At 38.6% G+C, this 12,106-nt stretch overlaps 1 protein-coding gene across 4 annotated transcripts in view; it reads left to right on the forward strand.

Moving 5' to 3' along the window:
- Window positions 1-12,106, forward strand: part of LOC122551920 (titin) — a 348,465-nt gene that overhangs the window by 319,670 nt on the left and 16,689 nt on the right. For all 4 annotated transcript variants that reach the window (XM_087988975.1, XM_087988977.1, XM_087988978.1 and 1 more), the window contains 20 exons: window positions 324-620; window positions 772-1,359; window positions 1,471-1,773; window positions 1,896-2,192; window positions 2,291-2,578; window positions 2,673-2,972; window positions 3,061-3,363; window positions 3,467-3,772; window positions 3,871-5,637; window positions 5,745-6,038; window positions 6,143-6,430; window positions 6,557-6,856; window positions 6,989-9,055; window positions 9,165-9,467; window positions 9,579-9,884; window positions 9,989-10,279; window positions 10,387-10,686; window positions 10,794-11,099; window positions 11,191-11,496; window positions 11,763-12,044. In XM_087988975.1, the coding sequence (XP_087845101.1) occupies window positions 324-620; window positions 772-1,359; window positions 1,471-1,773; window positions 1,896-2,192; window positions 2,291-2,578; window positions 2,673-2,972; window positions 3,061-3,363; window positions 3,467-3,772; window positions 3,871-5,637; window positions 5,745-6,038; window positions 6,143-6,430; window positions 6,557-6,856; window positions 6,989-9,055; window positions 9,165-9,467; window positions 9,579-9,884; window positions 9,989-10,279; window positions 10,387-10,686; window positions 10,794-11,099; window positions 11,191-11,496; window positions 11,763-12,044 (9,492 nt within the window). The remainder of the gene's footprint in view (window positions 1-323; window positions 621-771; window positions 1,360-1,470; window positions 1,774-1,895; window positions 2,193-2,290; window positions 2,579-2,672; window positions 2,973-3,060; window positions 3,364-3,466; window positions 3,773-3,870; window positions 5,638-5,744; window positions 6,039-6,142; window positions 6,431-6,556; window positions 6,857-6,988; window positions 9,056-9,164; window positions 9,468-9,578; window positions 9,885-9,988; window positions 10,280-10,386; window positions 10,687-10,793; window positions 11,100-11,190; window positions 11,497-11,762; window positions 12,045-12,106) is intronic.

A 12,106-nucleotide genomic window follows, 5' to 3' on the forward strand; every position in this document is an offset into this window, starting at 1 on the left:
TCCAAGGCTAGGGATTCTGCACTGCAATACAAGAGGGAAAGCACTTATTTGGGCAACCAGTTTTGATTTGTATTACAGGAACATCTAAGACCAAAATACAAGTATTCTGTTTTTCTGTTTGTGCTCTCAGATTATTTCATGGTTTCAGAAAATTACAAAGAAAATCAAAGAAGCAAAATATAAAATAAAAATTAGGAAAAAACATTTTGTGTAAAGTATGATGTTAACAAGGTTCGCAGTTGAGGCATTGTGTGAAAGCAGTGGGAAAATGCATCTGACACTGACAGGCTAAAGAGTAACGTTTAATTTTATTTTGTTTTCAGAAAAGCCAAGTATGCCTGAACGACTTGGAGTTACAGGTGTCACCAAGAATAGTGTTTCACTTGCTTGGTCGAAACCAGAACATGACGGAGGCAGTAGGATCACAAATTATGTTGTAGAAGCTCTTGAAAAAGGTCAACAAAAGTGGATTAAATGTGCCATTGTGAAGACCACACAACATGTTATACATGGTTTGAAAGAAAATGTTGAGTACTACTTCAGAGTATCTGCTGAAAACCAAGCTGGTCTCAGTGATCCAAAGGAAATGCTTCTACCAGTAACAGTTAAAGAACAACTTGGTAATTTTTATTGATATTACAATCATGTCATTTTGTAATATGAGCCATTATAATTTAAATGTATACTGGAAATTTAAATCTGTGTATCTTTCTTCATTTAATAGTATTTAGAATTTATTCCATCAACCAAAATTGATATTTTTACTTTCAGAATCACCTGAAATCAACATGAAGAACTTTCCACACAATACTGTATATGTTAGAGCTGGATCCAACCTGAAATTTGAAATCCCAATATCAGGAAAGCCACAACCAAAAGTATCTTGGTCCAAAGATGGCATAGCTGTGAAGTCAACCCTGAGATTCAATACTGAAATGACTGCTGAAAGCATGATTGTGAACCTGAAAGAAAGTGTTGCAGGTGACGCAGGTCGATATGACATTACTGCTGCCAACTCCAGTGGAACAACAAAATCCTTTGTGATTATTGTCGTGCTTGACAGGCCTGGACCTCCAGTGGGTCCTGTAAATATTAGTGATGTTACTGAAAGTAGTGTAATACTGAGATGGCAACCACCAGCTTATGATGGTGGCAGTCAGGTAACAAATTATATTGTCCTGAAAAGAGAAACAAGCACTGCTGCTTGGTCAGAAGTGTCTGCTACTGCAGCCAGAAGTACAATCAAAGTTATGAAGCTGACTACTGGAGAGGAATACCAATTCCGCATCAAAGCTGAGAACCGCTTTGGAATCAGTGACCATATTGACTCCAAATGTGTTGTAGTCAAATTGCCATACAGTAAGTAATTTACTATGCAATAATATGAAATTTAGCAGAGCAAAGAAGATCATGATTATTGTTCATTTTATCTATTCAAACAGTTAACTGTATATTTATGGTATTTTACAGCAACACCTGGACCTCCATCAACTCCTTGGGTAACTAATGTCACCCGAGAGAGTATAACAGTGTGCTGGAATGAGCCAGTTTCTGATGGTGGCAACCAAGTGATTGGTTATCATGTGGAAATGAAAGACAGAAACAGCATTTTATGGCAGAAAATTAACAAGACCATTGTCCGTTCAACACACTTGAAGGTCACAAATATCAGTGCTGGACTTATCTATGAATTCCGTATATATGCAGAAAATGCTGCAGGTGTTGGGAAAGTCAGTCATCCTTCTGATCAAGTTCTTGCAATTGATCCATGTGGTATGAATTAAATTAATCCGTCATTGATTTTGATCAAATATAGAATTGCTTTATTGTTAGACTGCTCAAATATTTGCATTTATGACTAAATAATTACATTTAAACATAATTTGTTTTCTCAGAAATTCCAACAAATCTACGTGTAACAGATATTTCAAAGACTTCTGTAAGCCTCAGTTGGAAAAAACCAGCTTATGATGGTGGAAGCAAGGTCTCTGGCTACATTGTTGAAAGGCGTGATTTGCCAAATGGGCGATGGACAAAGGCCAGCTTTACAAATGTCATTGAGACTCAATTTACTGTCTCAGGTTTGACTCAAGATGCACAGTATGAATTCCGTGTATTTGCAAAGAATGCAATTGGTTCAATAAGTAATCCATCCGAAATTGTTGGACCCGTAACATGCCATGATACCTTTGGTAACTATTTCCTTCTGACAATAATACCTCCACATTTGAAGATTTTCCTTTGTGGTCAGCATGTCTAATGGTATCACTGTCAATCATTTGATTTGTAGGTGCACCTCAGGTTGACTTACCATTGGAGTATACAGATGTCGTCAAACTTAAGGCTGGTTCAGCTGTAAAGCTGAAGGTTGGAATCTCTGGCAAACCTGTGCCTTCCATTGACTGGTTTAAAAATAATAAAGAACTTGAGACAAGTTCTCAAGTCTTTTTGGAAAGCACAACTGACTCTACAGCAGTAATAATTAAGGATGCTACTCGGATCAACAGTGGAAACTATGAAATCAAGCTTAAAAATCCCATGGGCTCAGCATCAGCAACAATCAGACTGCTAATACTCGGTATGTTGGTGGACTGAGAACTGATTAGTTGAAGGCTTTTACTTCAGCTGGATGTTTTTTGCAAATTACTTGACATTTGTCTTCTGCTTTACAGACAAACCTGGACCCCCGATTGGCCCTATCCAATTCAAAACTGTTACAGCTGAGAAGATCACAATTATGTGGTCTGCTCCAACAGATGATGGTGGTGCACCAGTCACCCACTATATTGTTGAAAAACGTGAGACAAGTCGAGTTGTATGGTCTCTTATTTCAGAAACATTGGAACATAATATTATTACGGTGCGAAACATCATTAAAGGCAATGAATATGTCTTCCGTGTTCGGGGTGTCAATAAATATGGTGTCGGTGATCCATTGGAATCTGATCCTGTTATTGCTAAGAATGCATTTGGTAAGACAACCACACTATTTTTTTGCCCCATGAATGCTCTTCTTAATTGCTACATAAAGCATAACATTGAATCTTCTCTTTTCAATAGTTACACCTGGGCAGCCATCCAGGCCAGAGGCCACCATGATAACAAAAGAGACAATGACAGTCAATTGGAAGAGACCCACGATTGATGGTGGTAGCGAAATCAGTGGCTATATTTTGGAAAAACGTGAGAAAAAGAGTCTGAGATGGTTTAAGGTCATGAAGGAATCTATCCGAGACACCAGGCAAAAGGTTGCTGGCCTTACAGAAGGAAATGATTATCAGTACCGTGTGTGTGCTCTTAATGCAGCAGGAGCAGGCCCATTTTCTGATCCTTCTGACTTCTATAAAGCTGCTGATCCAATTGGTACGTAAAAGTAATGCGAAATTTGTTGAAATTATGTAAGCTTTATGTAACAGGCAACATTGTTTTATGTATTCATATGTTCAAATATTCATTTAATTTTCAGACCAACCTGGCCAACCAACTAAACTGAAGATTGTGGACAGTACTAAATCTTCCATTACTCTTGGCTGGACTAAACCTGTCTATGATGGAGGAAGTGCAATAACAAGCTATATGGTGGAAATGCGAGAAGCTGATGAAGAACAATGGGCAGTAGTTACTTCTAAGGGTGAAGTCAGAACCACAGAATATGTTATATCGCATTTAAAACATGGCGTAGACTACTACTTCCGTGTCAGTGCTGTAAATGTTGCTGGACATGGAGAACCAATTGAAATGGTAGAACCTGTACAGGCTAAAGATATACTTGGTAAGTGTACAATATTTCAAATTCATTGAACCTATCTTTACAGCACATGTCATGGATATTTCCTAATATGTGTTTATTTAAACATTTATCTTCTGCAGAAGAGCCGGAGATCGATCTTGATGTTGTGCTCAAAACTTCTATAACAGCAAAATCAGGTGAAGATGTACAAATTCTGATACCTTTCAAAGGGCGTCCTACTCCAACTGTTACCTGGAGAAAGGGTGAGAAAAATATAAGTATGGAAGAAAGATATGTCATCCACAATACTGAATCATCTACAGTTCTCAATATTCCTGAGGTCCGGCGTGAAGATGCGGGCAAGTATGTTTTGACAATTGAAAATGGTGTTGGCGAACCCAAATCAACATTCATAACTGTGAAAGTCCTTGATTCTCCTGGACCTTGTCAGAAATTGCATATTAAGCATGTAACCAGAAGCACTGTCACATTAGTTTGGGAGCCACCTCTTAATAATGGTGGGGCTGAAGTTACCAATTATGTCATTGAAAAGAGAGATGCCACAAAGAGAGCCTGGTCCATTGTCACAAATAAATGTTCCAGCACAACTTTTAAGATTACTGACTTGTCAGAAAAGAACGCATTCTTTTTCCGAGTATTGGCCGAGAATGAAAATGGATTGGGAGAACCATGTGAGACATCAGAAGCAGTGAGAGCCACTGAAGTACCAGGACCAATCAAAGATCTTGCAATGCATGACTCAACAAAGTCTTCTGTTACACTAGAATGGAACAAACCTGACTATGATGGAGGTAGTTTAATTTCTGAATATGTAATTGAAAAGAAATTAAAAGAAGCACAAGAATGGTCACATGCTGGAATTTGCAAGACCTGCAGATTTGAAATCACCAATTTAAAGGAGTTAGCAGAAATGGAATTCCGGGTTTTCGCTAAAAATGAAAAAGGACTGAGTGATGGTGTTGTTATTGGACCTATCACTGTAAAAGACTATGTCATTACACCTGAAGCAGATTTATCTGACATACCAGGAGGACAGATCAGTGTCAGAATTGGACACAATGTACATGTTGAACTCCCATATAAGGGTAAACCACAACCAACTATCAAGTGGCTGAAGGATAATATTCCATTGAAAGAAAGTGAACATATTCGGTATAAGAAAATAGAAAACAAAGCTATTTTAAGTATTAAAAACATCAAGAAAGAAAATGGTGGGAAGTACACCTTGGTCCTTGATAACGCAATTTCCAGGAAGTTATACAACTTTACTATAATCACACTGGGTCCTCCATCAAAGCCTAAAGGACCAATTAGATTCGATGAAATCAAATCTGAAAGTGTTGTAATATCGTGGGATGCTCCTGAAGATGATGGAGGAAGTGAAGTTACATCTTATAGTATTGAAAAACGTGAAACTACACAAACCAGTTGGAAACTGGTTTGTTCTAGTGTGGCTAGAAAAACATTTAAGGTTACCAAACTGGTTAAAGATTTAGAGTATCAATTTAGAATTTGTGCTGAAAACAGATATGGAGTGAGTCAGCCTCTTACCTCAATGGCTGTTTTGGCAAAGCATCAATTCAGGCTTCCTGGTCCACCTGGGAGACCTGTTGTATACAATGTTACTTGTGATGGTATGACAATCTCATGGGATGCACCGGTATATGATGGTGGTTCCGAGGTCACAGGTTATCATGTTGAGAAGAAAGAAAGAAACAGCATATTGTGGCAAAAAGTCAATACAATGCCAATCTCTGGCAGAGATTACAGAATTTCAGGACTTATTGAGGGCCTGGACTATCAGTTCCGAGTATACTCTGAAAACAATGTTGGATTGAGCCCTGCGAGTGAAGCAAGTAAATACACTTTGGCTGTCTCACCAGTTGGTAAGTAATTTATTCCTGAAAAATATTGTACTGAAGTCATACTTGTGCTTTATTCTACTTGTATCTGAGCATAAAAGCCAGTATTGACGATGTGTATGTTTTATCAGATCCACCTGGCACCCCAGACTATATAGATGTGACAAGGGAAACTGTAACACTTAAGTGGGATCCACCACAACGTGATGGTGGAAGCAAGATAGTGGCCTATAGTGTTGAAAAACGACAAGGAGCTGGACCTTGGCTCCGGTGCAACTTTATTGATATTACTGAATGCCAATACACAGTATCGGGTCTTAGCCCTGGTGACCGTTATGAATTCCGCATTATTGCAAGGAATGCAGTTGGAACAGTCAGCCCACCATCTCAGTCATCAGGACACATCATGACAAGAGATGAAAGCAGTACGTACCAAAATAAAAAGTACTTGTGTGATATATGACATTGTAGATAATTGTTATGTCATTGAAGTATTAATTTTGTAATTACTCAAAACTTTCTTTCACAGTACCGCCATCAATTGAATTTGGTGCCGAGCACTTTGAAGGCTTGACTGTAAAAGCTGGTGACAGCATTCGGCTCAAGGTGCATATTAAAGGTCGTCCCATACCAAAGGTGACCTGGTACAAAGATGGAAAGGAAATTGACAAGAAATTGATGGTAGATATCACAAATGTTATTGGATCTAGTTCACTCTTTGTTAGAGACAGCAGTCGAGATCATCGTGGTATATATACTGTGGAAGCTAAGAATGCTTCAGGCACCAAGACAGCTGATATTCATATCAGAGTTCAAGGTATTTGAATGAACTTATAAACTAGTTACTTTTTTCCATTGTGTTTGCATACTACTCTTAAGGACATGAATATTTTAATACTTGTAGAATTATTTGCTCGGCACTAAAAATTCTGATTTTATTCAGATACACCTGGACCACCAGTTGGACCTATTCGATTTAGCAATGTTACTGGTGAGAAACTTACTTTGTGGTGGATTCCCCCAGAAAATGATGGCTGTGCTGTCATTACTCACTATGTTATTGAGAAACGAGAAACAAGTCGACTCGCCTGGGCATTGGTCAGTGATACCTGTGAAGCCTGCTCATTTACTGTCACCAAACTAATTAAGGGGAACGAATACCAGTTCCGTATCTCAGCTGTCAACAAGTTTGGTACTGGAAGACCAATAGATTCAGAGCCAGTTATTGCACAGATACCATACAGTATGTATATTTCAATCTTTATGATCTATAGCTGATAAGACTTTGCTTTACTTTTTTTTGTGAAAGGTTTACTAGTTACAATTTGTCAAACCAATCCTAATTCAGGAACTTCTTTTTATGTTTGTTTCACAGCTGTACCTGATGAACCTGGTACTCCAGAACCAACTAACATTACAGGAGAAACTATTACCCTTACATGGTCAAGACCAATATCAGATGGAGGAAATGAAATTAACCACTACATCCTTGAACGGCGTGAGAAAAAGAGTATGCGATGGGTCAAAGTTACCAGCAAGAGACCCATTACTGAAACCAGATTCAAAGTACCTAATCTTATAGAAGGGAATGAATATGAATTCCGTGTAATGGCTGAAAATAATGCTGGAGTTGGTCCCCCAAGTGCTGTTTCCAGACTTATTAAATGCAGAGAGCCAGTTAATCCACCAAGTGCACCTACAGTTGTCCGAGTCACAGATACAACAAAGACATCCGTTAGTTTGGAATGGACTCAGCCTGTGTTTGATGGTGGCATGGAAATTATTGGCTATATAATCGAAAAGTGCAAGGCTGGTCTGGAAGACTGGCGTAAGGTCAACGTAGAAGCATGTGTCAATACCAAGTACATAGTCACTGACCTGGAGCCTGGTGAAGAATATAAATTCCGTGTCTGTGCCGTTAATGGTGCAGGAAAAGGAGAGAGCTGTGAAGTTGCTGCTCCAGTACAAGTTACAGATAGGTTAACCTCACCTGAAATTGATATTGATGCTAGTTTCAAACAAATCCATATTGTTAGAGCCGGTGGTACAATTCAGTTGCATGTTGCCTTCCGAGGCAGACCAGTTCCTGTTGCCACTTGGAAAAAGGCAGATTCTTCGATTGGGGTACATGTTGATATCATTACAACAGACACAAGCAGTGTATTAACAGTGGAGAATTGCAATAGGTATGATGCTGGAAAATATACCCTTACTGTGGAAAACAGCAATGGCAGCAAATCCATTACCTTCACTGTTAAGGTGCAAGACACCCCTGGTCCACCGGGCCCAATTACCTTCAAAGAAGTTACAAGAGGTTCAATTACATTAATGTGGGATGCTCCTGTTCATGATGGAGGTTCACGAATTCATCATTATGTTGTGGAGAAACGTGAAGCCAGTAGGCGTAGCTGGCAAGAAATCAGTGGAAAGTGCACTCGGCAGATCTTCAGGGCACAAGAACTTGCAGAAGGAGTACCATATTTCTTCCGTGTGATGGCAGTAAATGAATTTGGTCTTGGTGAGCCATATGAAATGACAGAACCCATTGTAGCTACCGAAGAGCCAGCACCACCTAAGCGACTCGATATTGTCGACACAGGCAGAACCTTTGCTGTCTTGGCTTGGCTGAAACCAGAGCATGATGGTGGCAGTCATATTACCGGTTATCTGGTAGAGATGAAGCAGAAAGATTCAGATCATTGGGTTGAAGATGGTCATACCAAAAACCTTACTCTCACAGTTGATGGACTGGTTGAAAATACAGAATATGAGTTCCGTATCAGAGCAAAGAATGATGCTGGCTACAGTGAACCAAGAGAGGCATTTTCTTCTGTTATTATTAAAGAACCACAGATAGAGCCTAAAGCAGATTTATCTGGAATCACTAATCAATTGATTACTTGCAAAACAGGAAGTACCTTTACTATCGATGTGCCTATTAGCGGACGTCCAGCTCCTAAGGTTATGTGGAAGCTGGAGGAGATGAGACTTAAGGAAACAGATAGAGTTAGTATCAAAACAACAAAAGAGAGAACTACACTGGCAGCGAAGGATGCATTGAGAGGTGACTCTGGAAAATATTATTTAACACTTGAAAACACAGCAGGAGTCAAGACCTTTACCGTAACTGTTAACGTCATTGGTCGGCCGGGCCCAGTTACTGGTCCCATAGCCATCTCATCCGTTTCGGCAGAGTCATGTGTACTGTCTTGGAAAGAACCCGAAGATGATGGTGGCACTGAAATTACCAACTACATTGTGGAAAAGCGTGAGTCTGGTACTACTGTATGGCAACTCATCAATTCCAGTGTAAAACGGACTCAAATTAAAGTTACCCACTTGACAAAGTATATGGAATACAGCTTCCGTGTCTGTTCAGAAAACAGATTTGGTGTCAGCAAGCCATTGGAATCGTTACCTGTGGTTGCTGAGCATCCATTTGGTAAGTGAAATATGTAAACTCTTAAAATATAATGCATACGTTTAAACGTATGCCAAAAGAATGAAAACTGAAAAGATTATAAATTGTCTTTGTTTTGTATATAATGTAGTTCCACCAAGTCCACCAACCAGGCCAGAAGTGTATTTTGTATCTGCCAATGCAATGTCTATTCGATGGGAAGAGCCATATCATGATGGTGGCAGCAAAGTTACAGGATACTGGATTGAAAAGAAAGAACGTAACAGCATTCTCTGGGTAAAAGAAAACAAAATACCATGCATCGATTGCCATTACAAAGTATCTACTCTCGTAGAAGGTTTGGAGTACCAGTTCAGAACTTATGCAATGAATGCTGCTGGCTTGAGCAAAGCTAGTGAAGCTTCTAGACTAGTAATGGCTCAGAATCCTGTTGGTAAGTACATACATAAGTATCAGAGATTATATGTTTTGCAATTATTGTTGTCTCTCTTGCAAACAGCTACAAATTAAAATTTAACTTCCTTTTTTGTTTGAATTTATAAAGATCCTCCAGGTAAACCAGAAGTAACAGATGTTAGTAGATCCTCAGTTTCAATAAAATGGACTGTACCAGTGTCTGATGGTGGAAGTAAAATTGTTGGATACATTGTGGAACGTAAACCATATAGTGAAACTGGAGATGGTCGCTGGCTTAAGTGCAACTACACCTCTATCTCGGATACCTTCTACACTATTTCAGGACTTAGTGACGCCGAAGTGTATGAATTCCGTGTTTTAGCTAAGAATGCAACTGGAGTAATTAGTATGCCATCTGAATCGACAGGACCTGTCACTTGCAAAGATGAATATGGTATGCTGGAGTTAGAAATACATGAGAGACTTATTAATGGTTTAGATCTCCTTATGAAGTAAAGTAAGTCATTCCTTAATTTTCTTTTAAATTTGTATTTACAGTACCACCCAAGGCTGAACTAGACAGCAGGCTGCTTGGTGACATGATAACTATAAGAGCTGGATCAGACTTGGTGCTTGATGCTTTCATTGGTGGGAAACCTGACCCTAAGGTCTATTGGTCAAAGGGAGAAAAAGAACTGGAGCTATGTGAGAAGATCTCTCTTCAGTACACTAACAAACGTGCTGTTGCCATTATCAAGTTCTGTGACAGAAATGACACTGGAAGATATACACTGACTGTGAAAAATCCAAGTGGAACTAAGACTGTGTCTGTAAATGTTAAAGTGCTTGGTAGGTTTCCTGTAACACACTATTATGAACACCTTAAATGCACTTTAAATTAAAAGTTGTTTACAGGTTATCTTGTGCCTTAATGTTATGTTTCGAATTCTGTTTAGATTCACCCGGTCCATGTGATGGTCTGCTCACTATTAGCAGATTAACTGAAGAGAAATGCACTTTGTCATGGAATATGCCATTGGAAGATGGAGGAGCAGCAATTACACACTATATTGTTGAGAGGCGTGAGACAAGCAGACTTAACTGGGTAATTGTTGAAGCTGAGTGCAAGACCCTTTCTGCTGTTGTTACAAGACTGATAAAGAACAATGAATACATTTTTAGAGTAAGAGCTGTTAATAAGTATGGACCTGGTGTACCACGGGAGTCTGAACCTGCCATAGCCAGAAATGCATTCAGTGAGTACTTCTTGATACATTTGTTTTATATTTAGAAAACATTATTATTAAATTAACATATTTAATAAGTTACTCAATAAATCTAACGTACTTTAATTTGTTAATAGCAATTCCATCACCACCCGGTATACCAGAAGTTGTTGCAGTTGGAAAAGAGCATATTATTATCCAGTGGTTGAAACCTGAAACTGATGGCGGAGCTGAAATTAGTAACTATCTTGTCGATAAACGTGAAAAACGAAGTGTGCGTTGGACTCGAGTAAACAAAGATTTTACTATCTATGATACAAGGCTCAAAGTTACAAATCTAATGGAGACTTGTGAGTACCAGTTCCGTGTTATAGCAGTAAATGCAGCTGGTAGCAGTGAGCCAAGTGGATCATCAAGTTACGTTCTATGCAAAGAACCAACATGTAAGCATTGATTTTAAATTAATATTGTAAGGTTCCTGATAATTGAGAATATACAATTATTTACAAGTTTGTCTATTGAAATTCAATACAGATACTCCAGCCCCACCTTCAACACCAAGAGTTGTTGATTCAACCAAACACAGCATTAGCCTCGCATGGACGAAACCCATGTATGATGGTGGTTCTGATATCATCGGCTATGTTCTTGAAATGAAAGAGGAAGGCATGGAACAGTGGTACAGAGCACATTCTACAGCCAACATAAAAAATACTGAATATACCATTACAGGTCTTGCAATTAACAGAAAGTACTGTTTCAGAGTTGCTTCTGTCAACATTAATGGAATGAGTGATTTCAGTGAATCATCTGCTGAAATTGAACCAGAAGAAAGAATAGGTTTGTAGCATGTATATAGACAATGCATGTGATTTTGCAAATTGTTACATTTCCCCGAGAGGATTTATAATGTTGGAATAAAATATGCATGTGTGTACTGAAAATATATCAGCAATAAATTGTTACCATAAAGAAATAAACTTATATATCTAAAATCCTAAGAAATATAATCAGTGAGATTTTCATTATTGAAACATTTTCAAAGGTTTTATTTGTGAAAGATCTTATTTTTCATCTCTTTTCCACTCTATGTTTAACTTTTCTAGAAATTCCAGATCTTGAGCTTGCAGATGATCTCAAAAAGACTGTTACAGTCAGAGCTGGTGGTTCTCTCCGCTTAATGGTTTCAGTAACTGGCAGACCTACTCCAATAGTAACCTGGAGTAAACCTGGTGTTGACCTACGCCATCGGGGTATTATTGATACAACAGATTCTTACACACTGCTCGTAGTTGACAAAGTGAATCGCTATGATGCTGGAAAATACACCATTGAGGCTGAAAATCCCTCAGGCAAAAAGTCAGCAACCGTAGTTGTCAAAGTATATGGTATGTGGAAATGTAACGCTTTAAATCATTTGTTCCTGTTGTCACCTTAGGCATTTTAAAGT

Source organism: Chiloscyllium plagiosum, unplaced genomic scaffold (genome assembly GCF_037043375.1).
Source record: "Chiloscyllium plagiosum isolate Xiang-an unplaced genomic scaffold, Cpla_swu_hap1 HiC_scaffold_7, whole genome shotgun sequence".
Lineage (NCBI taxonomy): Eukaryota > Metazoa > Chordata > Chondrichthyes > Orectolobiformes > Hemiscylliidae > Chiloscyllium > Chiloscyllium plagiosum.